This window comes from Cloeon dipterum, chromosome X, assembly GCF_949628265.1.
Source record: "Cloeon dipterum chromosome X, ieCloDipt1.1, whole genome shotgun sequence".
In the NCBI taxonomy this organism is placed as follows: Eukaryota; Metazoa; Arthropoda; class Insecta; order Ephemeroptera; family Baetidae; genus Cloeon; species Cloeon dipterum.
Genome location: NC_088790.1, coordinates 8,948,972 through 8,976,107, shown reverse-complemented (window position 1 = coordinate 8,976,107; position 27,136 = coordinate 8,948,972). Strand labels below are relative to the sequence as shown.

At 43.5% G+C, this 27,136-nt stretch overlaps 1 protein-coding gene across 2 annotated transcripts in view; it reads left to right on the top strand.

Annotated features, from left to right (window-relative positions):
* LOC135946578 (uncharacterized) overlaps positions 1-27,136 on the top strand; it is a 70,076-nt gene that overhangs the window by 30,948 nt on the left and 11,992 nt on the right. The window contains exons 3-4 of one of the 2 annotated variants that reach the window (XM_065494860.1): positions 7,689-7,731; positions 23,616-23,787. In XM_065494860.1, the coding sequence (XP_065350932.1) occupies positions 23,718-23,787 (70 nt within the window). In that variant the 5' untranslated portion in view covers positions 7,689-7,731; positions 23,616-23,717. The remainder of the gene's footprint in view (positions 1-7,688; positions 7,732-23,615; positions 23,788-27,136) is intronic. The other variant, XM_065494861.1, reaches the window with a different exon arrangement.

The following is a 27,136-nucleotide window of genomic DNA, read 5'->3' as shown; positions in this document are numbered from 1 at the left end:
TTTCTCATTTACCCTGTATAATACACCTTCACTGACCGCTCACCTGCGCACGCATACGGTTATGTCACATTTACCTCTCCGGCCTAGAGCATAATGTCGTGCGCATATTTGACGCTTATAATAACTAATAGACCCGAAGATTATACCGGGGTAAGCATTGATTGTAACTGTGATAATTAATATTTGTTATACGGGAAAGAAAAACGCTAATCGTTCATGGCTCTTGGAGGAGAAAATTACTTTAGCCAGTCACTCCAAAATCCATTATTCCTAATTTATTTTCTCTCAACAATTTCGCCTCAAAGAAACCATATCTCTCGCCAGATTAATATTAAAACTTTCCTTATAATCGCATTACACGTTAATTACGCGAGAGGTGTGATTATCCCGTGATGAGAGAGCCGAATCCAGGGTAATCAGACCGGAGGCAAACGAGATCAAACGCGGCATGGGCATACATAATTTACTTTTGTAATTGGCCGCAACTTTGCTATAGTCAGCACAGAGACGGACGGCATGCTAATCACATTAGAATCTGTTTAGCATTAGTGGCCGTGGCGGGCAGCGAGTTTAATTTTACTCGGCGCATGCTAAGCAGGTTTTGAAATAACACACAACGTCGGCCGGACACAGAGATTGCAATTATTCAAGTTAGATCAAGTTTGCTGCCGTCCGAGAGTCACGAGTGAAATTTGCATCTCCCGGCTGAAGTCGTAAACGACGAGCTGTCGCCGGGCTAAATTTCCAATATGGCCCGAAATCGCGCCCTGCCGCCGAAATTGGATCCGCGAAACAGATTTTCGCGTTTTATTGCCGCGCTGAGTGTCATTTTACTGCTTGCACATTTTCAATTGATGACGTTATTATCAAAGCAGTGCACCACTGCGGTAATAAAATAGCAACAACATTACGATTGAATCGATAATTAACTTTAAATGGTTCTTGAAATGATGGCCTTTAAAGAGTTTACAAAATCAAACTAGGATTAAATTAAAAATTATCCTAACAAAACGCAACCAAGATGGTTCTATTGTTTAATAATATCGGGTAAACCATCAGGTTAAAGCATGCTCCATCAAATAACAGAGTGCATCCTGAATAATATAAAATAAGAAATAATAAGGTTCTCGAGAGGGATGAACTGTAATATTCTGCCACTGGAGAAGCTATCCAATTTGCTTTTCTGCGACGTAAACACGGATCATTATGCCAACAGCAATAATTTGCTTCGCTTGATATTATGAGCGGAAAGAGGCACCCACTCACATCGAAGGAAAAATTCAAGTTGCTTTCCACGTAATTGCATCGATGTTCCGCTCGGCGAACAAGCGAAGCAATTACCAGCGTACTTGCGGTAATGAGCGTCGCCACTCTCGGCGAATTTCGGCAAATTTACGGCACTCTCCCAAAACGCATTCCGAAGCGCTTTTTGCACTCCCTCCGTGGAATTCCGACGTTGAGCCGCAAGTGCATTTTAAGCACATCACGACCGTGTTGCTCGCGGATAATAAATTTCAGCGCCGCCGCAGCTGCATACTAACAAGTATGATTACGGAATTAGCGCGTGTTTTGTGCAAATGTTCAAAAATTAGTGTTGCGCGCGGCTCTTTTACGAGCACAACGTGGCCAGCCCAAGCCTATAATCTCACGTTTCATGCATAGTTATTGCAGCAACAGCCGGTAGAGAATCGACCGACAAAAGGCCACGGACAAAACAAATCCTAATCTTCTTAATTCATTCATCGCAGTCTTAGAGCGGAGAGAATCCTCCAGTTTCATTTGAACCCTTTGATAATTTTCATAGAATCGGACAATAATCCTGCAAGTAGTGCAAAATTGAACTATCAAATAAGCCGAGAGCAATCTCTAAAGCTCAAGCAGACGAAATGCCACTGAGTTGCAGTCGACGGAGAGGGAGAGAGAATTTTCCTCCGCTGCTCTTTTTAGATGCAACGAGCGATAGCATGTCGGCCGAATAAATTCGAAAGGGCGATGCGTGTGTGTGCTCTTTTCCAGTGCTCTACGGAGAAATTTCTTTTCTCTCTCTGTTTAAAAGCCGTTTCCGGCACTCAGGCTGATGGGCTCTCCCGCGGTGCACATTTATCCGCTGCTCGATGAGCTTGTTCCACGAAAATACCGCCTTCGCGCACAAAAGCCGAGACGCGGACTAGGTGGGTGCTGCAAGACCTTGTAATTTTATGCAGATTGTTATAATGTACGCGGAGAGGAGCGACTTCTCTCGGGCCGGTCGAGCGGAAAAGGGTTGGAGAAGAAAGGGCCAAGACCGAATTAAAATGACAAATGGTGGCCTGGTTGGGCCGAAACTTTCTCATCTCGCCAACTTTTAAAGAGGATTGATACACTCCACTCCTGCGCGCCAACTGTGAGGGTCCAGCCTCGACAAAAGGAAACTCGACTAACCATTGTTAAACTTGTTTGACGCTCCTTTCTTCCGATTTCGCCATTCAAATGCCCCAATCAAATAAAAGGGAAAGTTTGCGGATTGTTTGCTCATGAGGAGCACTAGGGAAATAACAGAATGATCGACAGCAATGGGTGCCCTAACAATAAGCTCTTCTTAGAAAACAAAAAAAATATTTTTCCCCTTCACTTTCCTCAAACGAACAAAATGGTATCTGCCGATGTAAGGATTTTCTTACATGTAACTTGAACACAAATCAATCCTTTTGATCAGTGGCTTGTGCTCAAGAACTGAACCATCTGGACAAAAGTTACTCAGAAGAGCTGCCATTGAAGTGTACATCTGCTTGAATCTTTTGAACTGTTCGCACGGCGACAAAACGCATGCCGCGTATTAAATATACATGCATAATACTCTTTGTGCGAGTCGCTGTGCGGCGTTGAAGCGCGGTGGCAGCTCTTTTGAATGGAAACGTCCAGTAGCAGCCATTGTCGGCACATCTGCGCGGCGCCGAGGGACGTGTTTTGACATTCGGGAGAGAGGGCCGCACCTCTCTTCGTCAGGAAAAGGAAGCGGCCGGCGGAATTTATGTCGCGCGCGCCGCAAAAAGCAGAGATCAAGGCGGATTTGGGCGGCCGTCTCTTTTTTTTCTGCCCGTCCACCGCCGTAAATTTAAATTAGATATGATACGGCCGTGCTCGTCTCCGCTTATCTCGGCTCCGCCTGTAAAAATGAGCTTTACGGTTGTTATTCCTCTCTATCTGCATTTATGGCCTTTCTTATTTCCATGATCTCGTTCCTTGTTTATGCTCGGCATTTTTTATTTTACTGAGACGCGAAACTGACTTATCTGAGGCACGTTAAAATAATTGCTGAGCTCAAGCACGAGCTCGTTTGGCCTGCTCTGCTTGCACTGCATTCACCCTCTAATTTAGGATGCAATAATGGACTAATCATGCTGCCATGCGCGGCAGGTGGCTGGCGTGTTAATTAATTATCCAGTGCGGCTCAAAGGAAGACACGACGAGAGCGGCCGAGGCGCATGCTACTTCCGCCAACAGCAGATTAGGGACTCGCCCGCTCGCTTAATTAAATTGTCCCGGTAATTGCATTCAGCTAATTTAAGAGTAATTTGTGGCCCGTACCAGCTAAACCAGATTGCTCTCTCGCGGCCGGTAAAACTGGATTTTTAGCCGGTTGATGTATGATCTTCTCTCAAACATTCCTTCAGCCAATTCATGCATCCCTTTACTCTCATGCTGATTATTATCAGAATGGAAGGTTTGAACATTAAAACTCTCTCTTTTGTCACTTAACAACTTTTGCATTTTTTTACAGAGTAACAATGTTGTGTGAATTTATGAGTTACGTGCTCATTCATTATTTTTCAGCTTAGGATATAAAAGTTGATATTCCAATTTTACCTGTTTTTACGGGAGGTTGCGGAATGTAGCCTAGACCGATTCAGCTCCAATTGATTATGTTATTGATCTCGTTGAACAAATTTTAAATTCCACTTCCTATCCATGCGAGCAAATGGAAATTTTCCTCCTCTACTGCAACTAGAGAAAAATCTCTAATTTGCTTCAACACCTTTTTCGCAAAAACCCTTTCTGGACACCAGTAGTGGAAGAAAATTGAGATTAAAATTACATTAAATCCTGTAATTTTGTTTTTAATTCTAATACCACTCTAAATTAAAATATCGGTGCGATTTTTTCTCTACCCAACCTTATTTTATGGGAAACAACTTCTCTTTGAGAATTTTTTGTAACTACTCTTTAATTAAGACAATAAATTGTTATAACTTTTAAATAAAATTTGAATGATGTTGAAAAAAATGGCAAAGTGAACAGGATTGGATCGTTAAAAGTTTGCTAGATGATGTTAAAGGTCAAACCCCTAAAAACAAGATTTTTTTTACTCTAATATTTTCACCGCCAAATCTCGTGTTCTAACCATCAGAATTGCAAAAGCTGAACACTTATATAGACTCATCTCAACCTCCACTGAGATACTGAAAGGATTTTGGGGGTAGTCACATATGGAAAGTGCGTTTGCCAAGTGTGTGACCATTTTACCAGCCCTGCTTGTAATCCTCTCAATTGATCGTCCACCCACTTTGGTTATAATGTCGCGACAATTGTTCCGTCCCCTCCCTCCTCCCCGAAAGTTGAACAAGGCAAAATCTCGACAGCAGGTGTTGCACAAATCCGAATAATAACGTCTGCATTATTATGTGTATGGATTGTTTTGCCAACTCGATTAGAGTAGGGGGACGCGACGAATAAGCAATCAGGCTGCGCCGGAACACCATTGCTACTGTCGTACGCCCACGCACGCACACAAAGTGTTATCTAATTACAATAACGCGAGTGCGCGGCAACCTGCCTGCGCTGCGAAATTAACCCAACTAAAGCCGCAGCAGCAACAGCGCAGCAGTCGCGCCACGCCGGTTTAATTCAATAACAAAGCCCATCGAAAATTCACCAGACAGGTGCGCTTCTGCCCTTAATATAACCAGAAACTGTCGAGGGCTGTATTTTGACACGCCTTGTTCGAAACAGAAAATGCCGCAAGACGCGTTCCCTGCGGTTCTAAATTATTGAGTACGCAATTACACGCCCTACAAGAGCTTCCTAAATTTTTCTCATCTTTATCAGGAATCAGGAACTCGACCCCGAAGCCACACAGTAATTTGGATTGCAATCAACTCAGCTGCTGTGAACGCATGTTTAATCAACAAGATAACTGTTGCTTTAGATATTTAATGATTCAGAGAACAACGCAATCATAAGCTGAAAGGGCTGAAAGGTAACTGCATCAGCGTGTTTGTTTTGTACGGATGCAAAGTGCGCTGCGCAGCAAAACCGCACAATTTAATAACCATGCACCTGTCTCGCTGCCGGGAATGCAATGGCACAGCACGAGAGCGTAGGTCGTGATATTTCAAACACGTGTGCATGCAGCAGCAATTCCATCCAAAGCCATTCTATGGATGCTCCAGCCGCGCGGCGTTGCAAAACACATGTGTGAAGTGTATGTTTCAGAGCCGGTGGGATGCACTGAGCAAGTGCATGCATGCAATTCGCTAATGACGCACACGGCGGCCTTAATCCAGACGAAGCGGCCCCGAGGGGCTTTTGACCCTTGCCCGCCCACCCTCCCGACCGATGGACCACCCCCATTAACAATGCTCACTCTCAGGTGCGCGCGTAAATCAATCCGCCCTTGGTGCCGCTGACAATTATTGCGATTTACGGCCCGCGATTAATTTTCGCCCCGGGGGCCTCGGGGACCGGCAATATTGCCGATTGCTTCCTCCGCCCGTCCGTTTGGCGTCCGCAGCCCGAGACAAATCACGAGGGCAGCCGCGAATGGGCCGTTTTCGCCGCCGGGAACGCGCTTTCACGGCTGCTTTACGTCCACTCCAACTGATTGCAATTGCCAAATGGGGCTGTGTCTGACCCATTCCGACTCAGGAATCGCTTCATCTCCAAAACGAGAATTATTTCAGCTTCAATGCCACCGTGGTGCACTCACTTCTTTGTCAACGGCTTCTTATTTCTTTCTCTAGGGGTTAAAACAAATTTTCGATTTGAATGAACAATTGATTTAACACGAAAGTGTGTAACAGACATATTATTAAAAAAGTAGGCGTTCACAATTTCCCATTGATGTCACTTAAAAGGTACGGTATTTGTATCGCGTTGAAAAAAATGGTGAAATGCATTAGGCAAATCACAGTTGATAAATAACGCCGTTCGTCACAGTTGCATGATACTGTTTGCTTTTTACAAAATAAAAAGTGAAAGCCATGGCAGGCGTGTCGTGTGAACACATGTATTTGTGAAAAAGACCGACTTCCAGTACTGGCCAAACCATTGCATGGGTGAAAAAACGCAGGATCTTTTTGAGGCATTTTAATATATATGTATGTGGTTCTGAATGAATTTTCTGTGCCAAAGGGAGAAAATTTAGTACGACGATCATGCATGAAAAAGTTCGAGTCAGCTTGTTTGTATGGTAGTCTAGATTTCATGATTTTAGACAGAAGAGTGTCGTCCATTTTAATTTGAAATTTCATTACTGATTCGAAAAATAAACTTGAATCTTGGAAATCCAAACCCACTATTGAATTCACTTTAATTGTATGAAGTGCAGGTTGGCTTACATTATTTGCGGACACAACATTTTGCAAAAGAATTTCTTTTGGATTTTTCCCACCGAGGGGAGATGCATTTTAAAAATTCATAATATAACCCAGTTTTTGAAAGTATATATAAAATCTACTCAACGCCCCTGCTATTTTCGACTGAAATTGGGAGAAAGCCTTCTTTGCCGTAAACAAACAGGTGTTCATGAGACAGGCGGCTTATCACAATTTTCATTATATAATATGTAAATAGGTAATCCCACGTTTTTATCAACCCACAAAGCAGGCAATCGTAATCAACATCAATCCCTGTTATATAGCGCTCTCAATAAACACTCTGTTTTTAACGAAGAAATTCAAAGCAGCAAAAGATTCATTAATTGAAATTCCCAGCCATTAAAATTCGCTCCTGCAGCAATTCCTCATTTAATTGCTCTTTGCTTTTAATAGCTTTGAAAATGTAGGTCACTCCATCTTCATTTCATTCCTTGCGAGCGTGAAAGTTCATTTCTCATACACTAATTCGAGAGGGAACGAAGGAGATTTATTCATTGCACCCGCAAATTGGCGTGAAAACAAGTTTTACCCTTGGCGTGTTTATTGCTCTACTTTCTTTAACTGAACGAGATGCAATCGCATGCTTTTTCTCGGGCTGGCTGGCACGCGTCACGAGATGGCATAAACAAAAGTTTCGTTCGTCTCTTGCAGCGCTCGCGAGAGAGAGATATGCAAATGAGCCCTTCCTTCTCTCGGCGGCGTTGCTCGAGATGGATGTGTTGAGCTTTTTTACGTCCTCGCTGCGGAACAGATGATATGGAAGCAATTATTTTAATGCCTCCTCTTTTTTCATCAGCACAGCAACTCGTCGTAAAAAGCAGACACACGCAAATTGAAAATATACACACACCGACGTCTCGTAAAATAAACAAAACTATAAGGCACAGAATTTGCCAAAGCCAGACACTCTTTGCGAATTGAAATTTTTCTAACCTCCGACACTCGCTTTGCAGCCCTGTGGGATGCGAAACTAGTTAAAACTTCAGCTAGAAAGGCAGACCAATTAAAAAGTTTGTTAGAGTTTGTTCTTATTTTTCTCTTTATTTGTTTCAGATTGTCACTGTTACATACATAATATCAAGAGCAAGCATTTCAGGTGAGTAAAATTTGGTATTCTTTCATTACCTTTACACATCTGGTCAGAAATTTCATTATTTTATATACTATTTGCTAGAGATTACATTCAAGAAGACAAGCGGAGTGGCCGAACACGTTTTTCCTCCCTTAAAAACCCGGTGTTAAATCGCTCACCATTCCGCTACCAATAAGCGGAAAACCGATTGTTTGGTTGCTACTTGAAGCTGTATAGTTTGTCTGATCGATTTATGATCACAGACACACGCTAAAAACTGGTTAACACCGATTTAATTAAGTATGAAAAGCTACAATAGTTTAATTGGGCGATTGTTCTATATGGGGAACTCTCGACGCTAGTTGGCCGACAAAGTGCGTATGTCAGCCGTTCGTGGTTTCTTACAATTAATACGTTAGACCAACTCTTCAGCTACAAGTAGAGACCAAACAATCGGGTTTCCACCAATTGGTAGCAGAATGGTGAGCGATTTACCAGAGGCATTTAACACGGGGTTCTTGTGGGAAGAAAAATGCGTTCAGTGACTGGCCACTCCGCGGCTCTCGGTTAAGCTCTGTACTTTTAACCACTCTGACTGCAGAGCAATGATTGTTTTAAAAAGTCCTTCACTCCACAAAATTTTTATTAATTGAAAGCAACCGTTATATTTACACCAAAATAATTATATTTTAAAGAATTCCTTGTTTGGTGTTTAATGACTGGATTCCCGCCACGCACATAGCGTTTGACGTTTAATTATTGTGAAATGAAATAATCCATGGGAGGAAATATCGGGGCGAAGATGCCTAGAAGTTCACATTTTGGGCGTCGAATCGACATTCCGACGAAATACTTTTGCGGCTGGAATTCGATCGGCGCAGCGCTAATGAAACGCGCTCTAATTCGCCTCCGCTTTTCTCCGCCGATCTTGGGCGCCGCGCAATAAAAAGACGGGCTGCTAGCTTTTATACCTGCTGCTTACTCTTTCAGTCCTCGGTGTATTGAAGTGGCGCGCACAGAATTTATGGCAATCAGCGTCCGTGCTGCAAAAGAAACAGTAAACACGCCGAGCTGACCTGAAATTCCGCGGAACAAGCAGCTAGCCAGCCAAGCTTTTCAATAAAACGACAAGAGCTGCAGTGGCAGGCATTCTTCCGCCTTCTTCTCGAGGGAAATATCTCCACGGGAAATGGGATCACTCGCTTTGTCGATTTTTAGAAGGATTGTTCATCAACTCCGCATATAAAAAGTTACGAGGGTTTGAGGGGCTCAGACTCATTACTTTGAACGGTTGAATTTATATTTAATAAAATGTGTATGCTTTACTTCAAGGCTTATATGATGTCTAGACGGTGTTTGTTGACACAATTGGGTAATAAAAAAAATTAAAATGCTGCAAATGTGTAACCATGGAGTGTGAAACATTTAATATTATTCTAAACACTTGGCAGTAAGTAAACGAGTAGTATTCTCTTAATTCTAAGAGCTTTTAGGAGCAAAAAGCAGTCCCTAGATATGCGATATTTGTCAAAATATAAAATAATCTAGAAACGAAACTTTTCCCTAAATGATTATGGATCTCGCCCCTCAAAAATCTATCTTCGTCTCCTTGAGAAGAGTGAAGCAACAATTTGATGACCTATTTCGTATTTCACTGAGGTCATCGACAGTCTTCAGTCGGCGGGACAATTTTGCTCGTTTTCCGTTTCTGACGTCGGACGCACGTCAAGATTGATCAACAAATGAGGCTGTGATTCGCGTGAGGGAGCACTCGTGGCCAAACAAATGTGAATTTGTTTGCTTTGCGCTGACGAGCGAGCGTGTCAGTCTCGTGACGCACGATAAAACAAGATGCCGGCCCGATTTTTTGCTCCGGCTAATTTGCGAGACACGCGAAATTGTGTTTGCCGAAGCAAAATTATTTTATAAAAATCCATCTTGCCACCGAGATGAGTGACAATGTGCGCCCGCTTTTCTAATTACGCGTGCCACTCTGCGGGTTATTCGACCGTGGCCGAAATTTTAATTGAAATCCGCTTTCCATCATCTTTTTTAATTACAGCGTTATTTATTTTGACCTGGCTCGTCCGCGTGAGTTCATTTTCCTTTTGGAATTCCGCCAGAGCACTCATTGATCGTAAAAACCTGCGAATCAGCATCATATTTCAATTCTACCTCCGAAGCCGGCCCAGATGACCCCAGAGCTCTTGACACACTTTTAAGATTACCTTTTTATGGAGTTTAGCTTCGGTTGAAAAATCTGTCACACTGTTACAAGAGACTCTGTAAAGAAAGCTAGTTCAATAAAAAATGCATTTCTTCTCGTGCATAGAGAATGTTAAGTGTTGGCCTTGACACGTGAAGACTATTCGTTTCACAGCAATTCAAACATTCACTCGGGTGTCAAAAAGTCAAATTGTGTGCGAGTTGGCATCAATTATTCAGCCACTAACGAGCGAGAGCACACATTCTCAACTTTCGGCCGTCGTGAGCAGGAGGGCGAAAAAGGGTTGCGTGTCAAAAGTTGGCGTACTCATAATCGCGTCTCGTCCTCGTCGGCTCTTCCGCATACAACATATATATTATGCTTGGGAGCAGGCGCGTGCGGTCGAGGCCGCGCACAGAATTGCACAATTTAATGCAACCTGACTTCGTAATTGAATTTGCCTCACCGGAAAATGGAAAATGGATCGCGACGAGAGCAGCACACACGTCGTTATTAAATATATTACGTACAACGGCGGGAAGCTAGTAAACGACGCAAGACGGGGAGGCTGATGACAGAAAACTTGTAACTCTGCTGGTTTCCCAACTGCACTACTTGGGTTGCCATGAGTGCGAAGCACAACCTTAACAAATACAGTATTCGTTCCACAACCCAGCAAATAAATCTCAGAATTTGTATTTTTCCCCTTAGATGATATTTATTTGCAAGGTTTTCTTGAAAGGCATTAAAATTGCAACCCCTGTATCACATTTATTATTTTTGTGTCCTGCAAAAGAGTGCAGGTTTAACACGTTCTTAACAATATGGCAGCAATGATTTGCAGTCTGATTTTTATGTCCACACACCACCAGCTGCCCCGATTTGTAGCTCTCGTATCAGATCCGATCTAGAGAGTTATTGTTTCTTTTTCTTTTCTCTCACTGCTTTCCGAAAGAGCAGAGCATTGTGTATCGACATGTGACATATATTCCGCCAGACTCGTTTTTGCACGGAAACGTTATTCGATCGAATTTCCGTTCTATTCTTGAGGTATATTGAATTCAATCATGAAAGATTATTTTTACCGGACACAATCCACCAGCTGCTTTTTGGTATACTTTTATTGTTTTCAATAAAAATATGCCACACACGTAACAAGCAATTTCATCGATCCCCCAAGCTCATCACGATGTTGAAAAATGTATTTACATCCAGGCAAATTTCAAATCTCCATAACATCAACTCTGCTGACAAAAAACATATACTTCTCCAGTTTTGCAGTGGGCGGTTGGGCGATCAATACACACATTCTAGCATGATTTCCGCGTTTTAAGCGTGTGCTTTTGGCCGCGGCCAGTACAGACGCTTCTGGCCTCATTCGGCTCTCTCTTCGTGTGTGCGTTTTGCAAAGGCAAACAACCGATGTGCGCCGAATTTCTGCTTGATTAGCGAAACGAAGCCGGCCACGCGGCATGATGACGATGAAAATTAATTAACTTGACGGCGGCCAACGGAAAATTTTAAACACACGCACGCCAACAATGGTTAAATAGAAAGTGATTTTCTTATGGCTTTTACTTTTTTGAAAAGTAAACATAAGCCATGGTCATTTTTTCATTTTAATCCATTTTCACTGTTGAAAAAGCAAAAATATTTACACGAAGAAAAAGAATTTAAGCCGATCAAAACCACAAATCCTTTCTCATTTTTGGCGCAAACAGAGCTGCCAACTATAAATTCGCTTCGTCTGCCGTTAAAAAAGACCTGGAGCAGGACAACGGATTGATTTTTCATTCGTCGGCTGGCAGGAATCCAGAAGCGCTCGTACGTCCGTTTGGGAGGAAAAATTTAATTTGTACGTTGATCGGCCAGCGAGGCCTTTTCAACGAGAGCGGCGCCGCAAAAGGCAATTAAAAAGCGGCGCCGGCAATTAAGAAGAAACACTTTCGGTGCGCGGTCTGCCATTCATTTTTCACGCTCGCTCTCGTTGCACGCAGCCAATTTATTTTTCGGGGCTGCTGCGGCTGGCCGACGCAAGGAAACATAATTTCCTTCCTCTTCTCTCTCTCTCTCTCTCGCTCCGATCTTTTTGCCCTTTCGCCACGCGCACCAGGCCAAAAAGCGGTTTTTTGCTCGCCTCTGCCAAAGGAGAATATTTTGCCACCTTTTTCCTCGCAGTACGACGTGACATGGCCGAGGGCACGCTAATAAGAAAGCAAAATATTTGCATGCTGACGAGCAAGAGAGTAAGGCGGCGACGTGGAAAAATTCACCCCAAATCCAATTACGCGCGCCACGCGACAAATTTACATCCAACGCGCACAAGATTAAGCATAACGAAATAGAAATTAAATTTCGCACTAATGATAATTGCATTTTTTTCTTCCACGCTCTGTTTAAAGTGTAGAAATCCAAGCACATTAGATAGATTAATTCTTTTGGGGTTGTGATTTATGTGCATTTTGGTGATTTGTACTCTTGGAAATGAAAAATGAAAAAGAAACATTATGGCCTCAATAAAAATGTTCCAAAAACAGATTTGGCTCGTGTATTGTTCTCTGCTCTCCTCACACTTTTATCTTGGTGCTTTCAAGTTGTCGCTGGAAAGCGGAAAGTCCATTATTCATCTGTCCAGGAGGCCAAGTTTCCTCAGTCGGTGCAAAGCAAACAACTCGTTGGCGGCGGGCAAGGCGGGGCAGAAACCTCGAAAGTGCGTGCAGCTCCATATTTCATAATTAAGGGGATTAATAATTCAGTCCAAAGTGTCCAAGTTAAAAGGCCAGTGTGCGCACAGTTTCAGCCTCAAACATTACGTAAAGCCAACTCGGCCCGTCTTCAAGCACCATAACTTGACATCCTTTCAAAACAACAGTTTTTCTTCTTATTTACCTCTGGAAGGGTTGGACTTCGACTGTATTTTTTCAGAATATTATTCCAGTTCGTTTAGTGAAAACGTTGAAGACCGACGGCAGCGTAGAGAATAAAGGTACTTGAATTTGGTGGCTTGACTCGATGCAGATAAATTCCTTCCAACGGGTTCAATTCAGAAGTTATCAGCTCTTTTAAATCATATACAAATGAATCTAAATGATTTTCTTGATCACAGAAAAAATCTCTGAAATGGTGAATAATCTCAGAAATTCCTCTTCTAGATCAGGAAGCATTTTCCCAAATTCCTTTCTCTGACCGCAAGAGAGATTGGGTCGACCTTCCGCTAATCGCGAGGCCATTGAATTTTATTGCGTCTTTATTGAAACAGACTCCTTTCCTAAGGGAGAATATCTATCGAAAAGGTCTGGCAGCACGAGAATTGGAGGAGACAGCCACGGAATTTTCGGAATGTTCTCTCTTGTCGCTCGGGCCTGACAAGCTACCGGACATGGCGAGAGTCACGAGACGGGCCCGCCTGTGTGTTTGTTTCGTCCGTTTTGGCAAGCTTCGCACGCGGTCTGTGTTATTGACTTCGAATGCAGCCAGCGCCGTGTGTGCGTGATCGCATTAAATAAAAAGCCAGCTCTATCTTTTTTCCCTGGCTCACTCTTTTTGCTGTTTCCATATTCGGAATTTTGATTCCGGCGGCAGCGGCCCTTCCCGTTTTGATAATGCACGCTCTGCGGATGACGAAAAGACCATTCAGTGGAAAGAGATAGCTCGCAATGGCTCTCTCAGGGGTGTCAAAACGCGCCGCTGTCCCAGCTACAAAAGGATCACTCACTCTCGGACATGGATCAATATGTGTGACTTACAAATTTTATTCGCTTTTAACCAACAGCTTGCAGAAAATATTTTTGAGATTCAAATGACGTTTAAAAAAGTAAACAATTGAAATTAAATTTTGTAAAAGGGAAAAGCCCAAATTTTTAGCCACAAATTATCTCAATCTCATGAATGGAAGCAAAAAATTGGCCTGTTCGGAAAGGAGAACGAGTTTTACGGCAGTGTTTTCGCCGTTATGGTGCCAAGTGTGAGTTTGAAAAGGGCCAAGAAGAGCCTTTGTCGCAATAAGTTTGCTTGTTCCACCGAGACAAAGTGGTGAAAAGTTAAATTCGCGGCGTCTGCCGTTTGCCTGCCTTCACAACTTTTCATTGTATAAACAGAGGAGCCAAAAATTTTCGCCCGGGATTACACTAGGTAGGGAAAAATAATCTCTTAAGCGGATTTGTGCCAACTGTCGGCTGGCCGATATTGTCGTGTTATTACCGCCGAGAAAAGGCCGAGCAGTGCGTTTTCGGGCCGCAGCAAATAATAGCCCGTCGCGGGATGGAAAAAATAAAACGCTATGCCGGACCAGAAAGGGAGACGAAGAAGGAAAGAAAGAGCGGAAAAGTTTTGCCGGCGAAAGAGGAGAGAAGAAAAGTTGTCGGCTCCTTAAAGGAGCAATTCACTTTGAATGAAGTGTTTTATCACTGCAGTTTGTAACTCGGCCGGAGCAGCAAAAGCAGTGAGAGGAACCGAAATGTATAACCAGAGAGTACTCGCCGGCAGGCACAAAAAATTCAATTCTGCAGCCGCCGCGCGCGGAGAGGCAGGACACAAAACGATGCCTTCTGTGCGAAATGGCAGGCTGCTGGAATTCCGTAATGATCGCTCGGGAAAACACGGACTCCTCCGCTTGCAGAGTGCTTTTATCGATTCGAACAACTTGCACGCGCACGTAATTATGATAAGGAGCAAAACGTCTCGCAAAGTTGCAAAACTTCGCATCCGGTCCTAAACCGATTGCACGATTCTTGCTTCAAAATTTTAAAAGCCAACTTTCAAGCCTGATTGTGTTCATTCATTAATCATTAAAATCTTGGAATCAACGAAACAGAAAAAATAAGATTCAGCGGGCATCTTCCGCCATCGAAGCGCAAAAAGGTGTGGCTGCTGGAGTTTGACGGGAAATCAAAAATTTATCATTTTCCGGGAAACAAATGCTTCAGTGATCCTGATTTTCCTCATTTGATGCCATTGCAGTGATTTTAGCCTGAAACAGTTAGAAAGCTGCTTATAGTCCCTCTCTCGCTCACAGAAAATTACTGTATTTCCTTGTCTGTGTTGAAAGAGAGCCGATATTCTGGTTATTTTGCCGATTCTAGAGGCACGCAACGCTATTTTGAGCAGCGCATATAATTGTCTTTGTTAACAGTGGAAAGACAAAGCCGCTTTTTGCTCTTTGACGCCGCGAGAGCGAGAGGGCACAACAAACGCCCAGAGCGAATTGCAATTACGTTGCGCCAACGGGACGAAAGCCTTTCCTTATTTCCGTCTTTTGTTTGGAAAAGACCGCAGTGCTTTGACACCCGCCTGCCATGGACAAACAGAATTCGGGAAAAATTATTGCGCGAAGATTAGGCCGGAATGAACCGACGCGCCCGCCTGCTTTGTGCAATTAACGCGAGAGACGCTATGCGGAGTCTTAAACGAGGCCAAACCCCGACACAGCGCGAAACAAAGAACAGAAACGAGAGCTTTGTCAAAGAGGGAAATACAAGAAATTACTGCACCCGTGGAAAATGAGAAGGTTTTCTCATTGCATCATATATAGCTTTGATTAAATTTAATACGTAATTTAACTATCTCCGATGCAGAGAATTACAAAAACGAAAATTACTGATAAGCTACATGATCGGTGAATAAATAATTATTTTAAAAATCATGCGACATTAATTTAGGCTGTGTACAAGCCTCCTTCATCCAATCAATCCAGCTAAATGCTAACACCAATCAGAGGGTTCGTCAGATGAAGCTTCCCTTTAAAAACTCTGCCCCTGCGAAATTAAGCGAGCAGCATCTCGAAATTCGGCGCCGGCCTTGGTCCCAGTGGCACAGAAAGCGAGCCGAGGGTGTTGAAGAGCTCTCTGATGATAAATCACCGCGCGCTCGAGTCGCAAGATTAATCACCGAGAGCCGGTTTGTTGTCCATTTCGCTGCTTTGTTGGCCCAATAACTATCGGGCCATCGGCATTCCAAAGACACTTGTCTGGCCGGCGTCCAACTGAAATAAATTCCAGTCCGTTGGAAAGCACGGGCTAGGGAGAGACGCAACTCAATCAATTAGGGGCCGGCGGGCGTCCCCCGGCCGCAGCAACCTTCCTAACGACTCCCGACCAGGATGAGCAGCTCGTAAAAAAGTCCGCTCCTCGGATGAACATGCCAATTAACTTTTTATCGACTCCTCGTGGGGAACGTTTGCAAAATCCACCAAATCAATCATGCCTTATCAGCCGTTTTTAAATTAGGACTTCGTCGTAAAATGTTTTAAATCATCGAAAAGTTTGAGTTTTGCGGCATTTGCCTTCTCATGTTTCCTCTTCGCCACTCGACTTCCTTTCCCACATTCTCCTCACATTAGCAATGGTTTTAAATTTCTTAACAAGCTGTTAGACACCTTTTCCTTTTTTCAAAATTTGATCCACTGGAACAACGTATTGGCCTCAAAAAGATGAAAATTCAATTAAATATTTAATTAAAATAATTCCTTTTTCCTGTAGATAAATTTGATATACTCGCACATTCAAGGAAAAATTCATGGTTTTCTCCCCAAACCTTCTGCAATAAATTTTCTTATAGTTATATGTGTTGCTTTTGATTACTCAAATTTATTATGTGATAAAAATTTTAAAAAACTCTAAACGAGGAGAGATTTGTTTAAACAAAATACAACTCTCTCCTACTCTTAAAATTTTCCTACTTTCCCGCTGGGCTCGTTTCTCGCCTTTTGAAATTCAATTTGCAGACGCAGACTAAAACTTAACAACTGCAAGCGTATCGTTGCATTATAAAAGTCTCTCAAAGAACGCACGTGTACACCTTTTTTAATTAATTTGCGTAATAAAGCAGACGAGCGGCAATAACTTTGGAGCGCATCTTGCGCCGCTTTGAGCCAACTTTTAAAGCGTCCAAACGACTCGGCTCGCATATAATATTCATGCCTCGCTCGCTGCCGTGCGCGTGTATTAACTGCATTACATGTATGCCCCACGCCGTAAATTTGGCGAAATTCTCGCGCCGGAGGCTCCGCGCTCCAGCCCGAACGCGCACAAACATTCGCAGGCAGCGCAGCCTTGAGTAATTAACTCGGCTAATTAATTAAATATATTTTGCGCTGCCGCCACCAAGTGAGGGCGCGTGTTTTGCCCCAAACACGCCACTGATTTCACTTGTCTCTGCTCAGGACTCAACCTCTCTCTCTCTCTCTCTTGTCAAAGGGCAACTAATGACGAGAAACTCGACTAATTAACTTTTCATGCGGGACTCTCGTGTTTGCAACTGAATCAAAACCTACAATGTTGATTAAAGTCGCTTTCGTTGACACTCTCTATTTATTTTGAGAAATATGCAAAGCCTTGTCTTAAATTTTAAACGAATCAAAAGAAATATAGTGTCAATGTGATTCTTTACTTTTCGTCCCACGAACAAAAAGATAAAGAAGCTGAAAAATCTATAATGGTCAAGTGTATAAGTATGAGTGGAGAGTGTGGCTGCGACTCATGATCTCACAGAGGCGTCAATAATTTCTGCAATAATTTTATTCAAGTTGGGTATTTGACACCTTGAGGCTGCAGCATTTAGCAGGGCGTGAGCAAATTTTCCTCTCATCTCGTTGCCAGGTACATGCCGCACTTTGATATGCAAATGAGACTTGGCTGCTGCACCATTTTTGGAATAAGAAGGATGAAAATGGCACTGGGGTGGAAGAGGGGAGCAGCGAGAGGCTAATTAACTCAATTAGTCTTCTTATCGCTGGCCACGTGAGTCAGCTTTATTTCTGTCTGTCTCGCAATCAATTAGGGTGTGCCAGTGTATAATTAATTGGCGGCGAAAGAAAGACTTGAGTGCGAGAATCACGCTCTCGTATCTCAAGGGGACGCTGGTTGAGAAGTAAACCATGACCTTGACAGCAAAGTGCCAACAAAGTTCAAAGCAGCGTACCAACGGGCAACTGTTTCACACTCTCGAAATTTCCCTCCATAACCTTTTCCGCAAAAATCATCTATTTATAGAGAGGTTGAACTTTAACAGATGGAATTAAATTTCTCTGGCATTTAGCTGATGCTGCAGCTAACGAATAAATAGTTGCCGTTTCAGCTCGAAAACAACTAGCGTTTAAATATATAACAAACGTTACGAGTGGTATGCACTAGTTTGTCCTCTAGTAGGCAAATAAACAAATGTATAGACCGTGTAGAGCAACATTTAATTAAATGTTGCAGCTCGGAGTGGAGTGGGCAAATGTTTCCACATTTATTTGCGCTTCGTGGCGAGTGGAGCGAACGCGGCGTCGAACAAATACGCGCGCAAATTGCCACTGTCGATAAACAAAACATCGAAAACGGCGACGAAGAGGTTGAAATCTGGTTAACAGCGCTGCCGAAAATGAAGCAGGCGCCCATTATCAGTCCGCGATCCCATCAGTTTCCCCTTCGCCGCCCCAGTTCCTATTTCACACGGCCGTTTCACGTAACGAATGCGCAGCTCTCTTCCTAATTGGCTCCGATTCCTCTTTGCAGACCAGAATGGCGCGGAACCGATCCGCTTTCACGAGTACGGATTATCTCACTTTTGATCCTGCAAATTGGACGCGGAGCCGAGTGCTTATTTGCCTCTCTCGGCACCACTTACTAGAAAAATGTGAGTTTTTCGCCGTCTGTGCATAGAAAGACTATTATGCTGATTGTATATAATACTGAGGAAATGTTCCGAAAATAGCAAGGGCCATATATTGATGCATTATTTTTCACGATTCCCGTCAACATTCCAATTTGTTTCTTTGCGTCTGAAATCTGGCAGTGGTTTTTGGCTGGAGCGTTTGAACTGTTACTGAGCGGCAAAACGAACCGATTTACCTCCAGAAAACGAAGAGGCGCCGAAAGCGCGTGCAGCAGTGATTTTTGCGTCGTTGCGCCCGTTCCCTATCGAGCAAAGGCAGAACGTTAAATAAATCTGCGCGCGTGGTTTGCCCCATTAGGCAGACTGAATCGGGGCTAAAAGCATCCTCCCTCGTTCCACACCCACCCGCTCATCCATCCATCCATCGAAATATGCGCACTTCTTCCCCGTCTTTAAGTGCACTTCGAACTCAGGGTACTTAATTAATGGAAGTAAGTAAAATCCGAGCAAATTTTGTTTGCCTTTGCTTCTTCACTCGCTGCGCAGTCGGAGCCAATTCATTTAGTGGAGCGGTGAATTCGTAATTTACTTGTGGATTGGCGGATTATATATTTGTTTACCGAATTTGGCGGAGTGCTTTCCACCGCCAAGCTACATGAAACGAAGAATGGCTCTCGCTCCGTGCCACACACACACACACACACCAGTAGCGGCGGCGGCATCAGTAATTTACGTACGCTCTCCCGCTGTCAGCGATTCCATAATGAAAGATAAATATGTGCTCTGCTCGCTCTCCTCGCTCGCTTGCTCGCTGCGAATTCATTACCGCGGATTAATAATGCAACTTTACGAGCGTCTATCGAGAGCAATTGGAGCGAAATAACAACAAATTCGGGTGGCAAAAAATGGTCCCTGCAGAGGACCGTAAATTGTAACAAAGGCGATACATTGTTTTTAATCCTGTAAGTCAACATCACTGGGAGCTCCGCTAATCCTTTCCACTCGAAAACGGGGAATCGAAATTATTCGAAATTCGAAATAGATTCACCATGACTGCATTTTATTTCCCCCGTTTCGCTGCCTTGTTTGCTCTGCTAAGGCCTCGAAATTGATTGAATTTGCTCGTGAACAGAGACGAATGAGTTGGATTCGTGGAAATCGGACTAATGCAGTGGCCGGGAATCAATTTGCCGAGAAACGAGGACTGCATTAATCAATTTTCTACTTTTTTTATCCCAGCAGCACTAGTATTATTAAACAAGTCGTGCATGAACACCAAGTCAAGCGTGCTTTAATTTTCACCTCTTATCGGCACATTTTACGATTCATTTGTCGCTGCAATCTCGTTAATATGCAAACAAATTAAGGCCGATCGAGTGCGGAAATTCGCGCGGAAAGCAGATAAAAATCCTCTACGGCTGCCGGCTGAAGAGGAAAGAAAAATGTCTTGCACGGTTCGTTTTGGAAAACGAAAAATTTGCATTTTGCAACGAGACTTGGTTGCTCTCGAGAGGGCCAGAATGGAAAGAAAAACTCGCGCACCCGTCCTGGGAGGTGCGTTGCAATTTTTCTCTGTTTACGGTTTCGTTCTGCACGTCCCTCCAGATGATTATTCAAAAGAAAAGCTCTTGAGTGTCTCTCCGCCACGCTCCTCGAAACAAAGACGACGCCCTTTCTTTCATAAATCCCACTCGTGAACGCCACTTTTCAAGCAATGCTTCTGCTCGCAGTAATTAAAAAAATTGCCTCCTTCGCAAAACCACTTTCCAGAGGATTCTTGCAATATTCGCAACCATTGTAGAAAGAGACTCTTTTTTATATTATAAATCTTATAATGAATTCAGTTCTGTGGTGGAAGAACTTAAAATTTAAAAAGGGCCACAACCAATTTTTTCTCGAAACACAGCCTCACTATTATATCATCCAATATTTTTCACTGGAAATATGTATTCAGCTATCTATTATCTAGTTCAAGAGTTGAATGCTTAAGAACGACGTTGACAGGCGTTTTCCGCAAAGCTACGTGTGATTAATAAAGTGTCTGGCCCGTCACGACAATTTTCCATGCGTTCATTAGACGCATATGCGAGGCTCTTTCAACTTTGGAAATTGATGACGCCGGTGTCAGTCTGATTATCGGGCGGGGCAGACGAATCGGGCCGTCGTGACGCGCATATTAATCTGCGCGGCTTCATTTGCATCCGAATCTGCGAACGAGCACGGTCTTTTTATTTTTATCGCCATTTTCCGAATTCTTTTTGCATTTTGCATATTGATGTGGCCTTTCGGCTGTCTGACTGCGTGCAGTGCACCGGCTGCGATAATTTGAAATTCCAAACACACACATAGCACAGTCAGGGGGCGGTGACAATGAAATTTATGGTGTGTATCACATACAACTCGCGTCCTCGTGCGCCCGCCTCCGAAAGATAAATAAAAACGACGCTGTCGGGTGGGTAATTAAATTCTATCGATTCGCACTGCGTGAAACGAAATGCCGGTATATTATGGGTGCGAAAGTCAAAATTGCTTGCTTTAGAATTTCCTATATATCCATTTATTCCGCCTTCTAGTTGAATTGCAAAATTTTTAAAATTATATGTGTTGTGAGCAGAACGTGGGCCTAAAAGTTTAAATAATTTTTCAACATGTACAAATACGCTGCCTAATCGCCATCGCAAACAAGCTTTCGTGAAATACCCAAGGGAAAAGCAAGTTCTATACTGCCTCTCGAAATTCGCAGGGCAAAAGCAACCGTCTTCATTCCAATGCTGGAACAATATTTGCTCGGAAGTACAATGCAAATCCTTGTCCCAAATACACATTCTTGGCCCTGCCTCGATTAGTACAATGCTTTTTTGGGCGCGGGAATTTGCATTTCCCGACGGGGAGTGCGCGTCGTTAGTGCCGCTAATTTCCCGCGGGAAGCAGCCGAATTTTGATCGCAAATTAACGCCGCCAACCTCCAAGCGCTCCCTTCGCGCAAATCATTCTCACCCACGACTGCAGCATTTGAGCTGAAGGAGAGAATGAAATTTTAAATCTGGTTTGTTACCCGCAAAAACATCGTAATTAATGCGATGATTGCACCGCGGTATTGGTCATAGTTCAAAAGCAGGAGGGTTGGGAGACTTTCACGTCAAAGCTGTAAACATAGCAAAGGTTCGGAGAGGCAGTTTCGCAAAGTTAAACTACTTCTTGACAATTCCATATGTATTATATTGACCTTCAAGACTGAATGGTTAGAAACAAAAAATTCCCCAAGACGTAGTTTTCAAGGGGTGATTTCTGCGTCTGCATCCATTTGTCATGCTCAAGACGTAAGCATTGTTGTTGTTAGTTTCCATTCGGTGCCATTTCTATGCGAGTAATTAAGCAAAAGTGGGAGGGTGCTGTTGAATAATTGATTGCACCGAGGGCGCAATCGATGCTCATTAGAGTGCACAACATGCTAAACAGCCGGGGCGGCGGCCGTGTTTGCTAATTGTGTGATTCCGCAGGCTGCTGCCGGCCGGCCCCGGGGTTTGTTTTTATTTCGCCTAACAAACCGACCTGCTCTGCTCGCCAGCTTTTTCTATTTCCATTTGCATACACAGCCGACTCCATTGTGTTTTATTGCACACCGGCCCGTTGAAATTTACTGCGCTAAACGGCCAGTGATTTCAGTTTATTTTTTACACACTCAAAGCGCGCTGGGAGAGCGAGCACGTGTTTCGCCGTTGCTTTTTATATCACTCTGTCTGTTGAGATTGCACTCGACTTGCACACGCAGTTCGCCACTGAATTAGCAATGGCATTCGCAATCGTTTCCGTTTTATTCTGCTATTATGGAAGCTCAATTTTGCCGTATGGCTCGTTTTCGAATAGATTATTCAGCACAAAAACTAGCTAATGCAACCATTACAACGATTTTTGAACAAAATGCCGTAGGCAGTTTATTCAATTTCAAAATTGTGTTTTCAACAGGAAAGCAATATTTTCCTGGATGCTGAAACAAGTTAATCGGTTTCTGGCATGTAAATCGATGAATAGACAACATCTGCACCTGATCTGTTTTCCATGGTGAACGGTCACGATTGATTTTTACATCAGCAAGTGCTCTGCATATCGGGAATCTGATTATTTTGTTCGCTCGAGCACTCAGTCGAGAGGAGATTGAATATCATTTGAAATTTCGATGGGACGAAAAAATTCCGCGCTCATTGAATCTCATTGAAAGCAAATTTTTGTATAGCAGATCAAATTTTTAGTTTACAGGCTCGCGAATTCAAATTACATGAGGCTCTATCTGTCCTCATTATTTTTATTTATGCATTAATTAGTAAAATCCAGTGTGCAATTATTCCCTGCATGGTTTTCTGGAAATAAAAATGAACCGTGAGCCAATTTTCTCGGCAAATCCCTGCGAGACGTGGGCGTCTTAACGCGGTGGCCAGGTGCGAATAGAGCAATCAGGAGGATTGCGACGGCTGCGAGGTGTGTGCTTTGAGTGCGGCGCCATCGGCTTTAATTCGGTCGAGTTGCGTCAAAACAGTCGTTTCGCTTTAGCCAAACAGCGCTTCTTACACCTGAGAGTTTAATTTGCTCGGCGCACTCGACTCGAGCCAAATAAATTGGAGAAAAGTGAGCCACCTCGGGCCGAAACTTGTAGGCAGCCTGCTTAGCACACCAGTCGTGCGTGTTGCCCGCTTCGTTAAACACGACTTCTTCGCGAAACTCGAGACCGTCAGCGAAAATTATCGATTTTTCGGTCTGGACCAGCACTTCTTCGAATCTAAACATGAAATATTGTGATTAATTTTTACACTATATTATAATTGGCGCTTTACAAAAGCTGTCAATTCAAAACTTAAAGCAGACAAAATATTTAATTTGTGTTTCTATACGTGGAAAATTTATCTTTAGAAGGTGTACTCTTAGCTTGCAGCTTGCGAAAAATCCTACAAGCTCATTTGTGTAGAAGCAAATTTCAATGAATCGCTCCACTTGAGAGATTTTCCCCGGTTGCAATTTCACGTTGGCCTCTTGCAGTCGAAGCTAATGCGCGGTGCAGCTGACTTTGTGGTGGGATCGAGTTGTTGAGAGGATGTTTGTTCGTGTGTTGTAGGTTCGCTCTTTGATCTGCTCGAGCGAGAGGGATGGTCGTGCAACGGGCGGCAGTGACGCGCTAGCGCCCCCCACCCTAGCCCCCGCGAGGCCCCGCGGCACCATGAGCTGCTTCCCGTCAGAGTCGTCGGCCCTGCTGCTGCTACTCACCTTCATGCACCTCATCCTCACAGGTCAGTTACCTACAAATAATACTATGTGATTGCCTTTCTTCAAAAATTTTAAGTGATGATTGGCAAAAGAAAGAACAGTTTTTAAATTTTAAGTAACTGAAATTTGGTTTAAAATGTGAAAATTAAGGTTCCTGATTTTAAACTACGTAATTTTACTCAAGTAAAGAAGATAAAAATTAGCAATAGCTGTAGATCTATGTTCACGGATTTTCTTCGCACTTTTATTACTATTTTTAAAATTCGTATTTTAGCTTTCAAGTTTGTTGATTAAAATTTAAGTTTTACCTTTGACGCAACACACGGTCAAAATTGTTTTTGATCTGACAGTGAGTATTTTTTTAATTCGCTTTTTACCCTCTAGCGTAAATATATTAAATTATAAAAACAAACTACTAGTAATCACACTTGATAGCGGATGTTGAGAAGAATTCAAAGAATCGAGTCAGTGCACGCACGGTCTCACTAACAAAGAATGAAATTTCAAAGGCGATTAATGAATTTCGGCGGTCGGCAAATTAGATTTCTCGGTTGTGCTCATGGTTGCGCGCCGCTGGCTACATATTTCATAACGTCCGTTGGATTTGACAAGAACCACATTTTATCATTCAAAGCGCCGGCAAAAAGGCTCCAAGCTCGCCTCTGCACTGATAAAACAGCGAACCAGACTGACACGTCTTGATGCTGTTAGTTTTTCTAGAAGCAAAGGGTACGATGGAGGGAACCCCGACAAAAGGTTGCGAGGGGCGCTGGTCACCTGGTGTGAGTTTGTAATTCCAGTAACTCAGCAAAAGCGTGCTGCCTCGCGGTTTTTGCCGTGCGGTAAAGGCCGTCGCCTTTTATCATTCAAAGCGGCGGCGCAAAAGGCTTTCAAGTTTGTGCTTGAGATCGGCACATAAAAATGAGGCGGCAAAGCTGGGTTGTGTACCTGAGCTTCTTGCCGCAGACTTTTCCGCACGTGCCTGCCAGAAATAATTAACGATTAAACAAGTTTGTATCGTAAGGGGGGAAACGTGTATTGATTATCGAGTTTGGTTCTTGTCAAAACTAGCTTTTCGGCAGGAATTAATATTGCCGCAAAGTGGATTAAATTTGCCGCAGACTCATCGGGCGGCACCGAAAACTTTTTCATAACTACTCCTGGTGGCGGCTGAGTGTCCGCATAATTAAAATATAATATTTCCAACAAAGTTTGAAGAGAGGCAAGCTAAAGCAGTGATGCTGAAAAGAAAAATAAGCATTTCAAATTTGATCGGATCGAAACTGCAATCCAAATAATCAGTCCTTTCGTGCAGAACACGGATCTCAAGGGAATGGGAGCAAAGTAAAAAGCTGTTTAATTTCCATCAGAAACAGCACTTCCTTCTTGTCGCGCAAATGAAATCAAGTGGTAAAGCGGAGAAGTGTGATTATGTGAACACAATGGTGGCAATTTCGGCCGAGAGATAAATTGAGACGTGGTTGGAGCGGATCCAGCGCATGTTTTATTTGCATAGAACGCGGCTAAAGAGAAAGCCGTGTGATCCGGCGAAATAGTTGTACCCTTTTTCTTCTCCGAGAAAGGACTGTCTATGTTTGCCTCGCTGACTTACGAGCGGATTGAGATACCAGTGCGACTTCATCCCTTTGTTTGCACGCATTTTCGAAAAGCAGCAATTCCGCTGGAATCCACTCAACTAATTCCACAGTCCACAATCTTCGCGAAAAAATCGCCAAATTGAGAGGAAAACTGGACAGATGCATTATTTCCACTTTATTTTGTCGACGGGAGAAGCAAGAAAGCCCCGAAGTCGCTTACTAGACAATTTTGTACACGCACGCGTGGCGGCTGAGTAAAACGCCGCAGCCATGGCAATCGGTCGTTTGGCCTCGCTCACTTCCTTCTCTCGCCAGCATGGAGATTTTATGGCGGGCGGCCGTGGGCGAAGGACCCACTCGTAAAAGAATGATTGATGGTTCGAGTGTGTATGCTCAAAGTCTGCACCTTTTACGCCCCACTTGCCGATTTTACGTCGGCGCTGGATTAAAACACGCTAGTTTGCCAAGCGCCGCGCGTTTGATGAATCCTTTGTACCGTGTCACACACACAACCCAGCCTTTTGTCGCGCAGATTTGATTTCGCGGGAAAGCTTGGCCAATTTATGACTTGTCGAATGCTTATTCACTTAGCCGATCAAACTGTGACAACGAAATTGACTTATGCTCGGCAAAATCTTGTCAAATAAACTAAGATACGTGCAATTGAGTGAGCTAAATTTAATTTACACAGAAAAATGGTCGAGTTTAATAAATAGTCCAATAAATCGATTTCTTTTCTTCCGCTCATTTCACAGAGTGAGCGTCTTTTGAGAGCGGGCCAAACTCGATGCCGGGAGCCAGAAGCTAAAGTATTAATACGTGTGGCATTATTTTTCCGCAGAGCACGTTTTTACGGCCGGAATGTGACGGTCTGGCTGCGGGCGAGCAGCCATTAAAGTCGCGTTCTAATAACACAATAGAGTTGCTCTTCCATCCATTACCAGATTCTGCTCTATCCGCCGCGCGTTTTTGCAGAAATGTTTCAGTTGTCGTTCGGCAAACAAAGACGCGGGGGCGCAGGAAGCACGCGTCTTATCCAATTTGTCAATTTCAGAAACCGTCTTGTTCACCGAGCAGCGAGAAAGGATAACGCGACACAATGCGGAACAGCAGCTTCTTTCTTTCTTCAATTTATATATTATTCATTAAACGGAGGGAAAGAGTAAAAAATGCACACACACATCGCTGGGAGGAGCAGAGAGGGAAAGAGAGACGGCTTCTGTCTTATTCAATCTGATGACATTATTTCTGCCTCCGTTGCTGCGCTCCGAACTAACTTTCCTCTCTGCTTTTCGCAAAAGGCCTTTCGCGCAGAGAGACGAATATCTTCTAGTCTGTGCCTGAAACTTTTATAGCCGCCGCTTGTACATTTCGCCTGCTTATTGTGTGACACCCACTAAACTGTTTGCGGACCGAATTTAATTTTTCTCGCGACACAATATCTCGCCGGCGGCAAGATATAAATCCGACTTGGGCCGGAATTGCGTTTTTGGTTTGTGAGGCGCGCGGAGAAAGTTGATTATCAGCTCGACAATGAGACAACCCTTTGGCGGGGGCCCGGAGGCTCGCTCACTCTCGTGCTGAACGTCTAACTGGAGCAATTACCCTCTCAAAACAAAAGGAACTCGTTCGCTTAATTGGCGCGTGCTCTCGCAAAAAGGTAATTTCACTCGGATCCTTTACCGGGAAGCAATTCATCTCGTTTTCTTGAGGCATGCCGCTGGAAATTCTGCCCTTCGCAGCTCTCAAAGCTTTTCTTTCACAAACAGACACA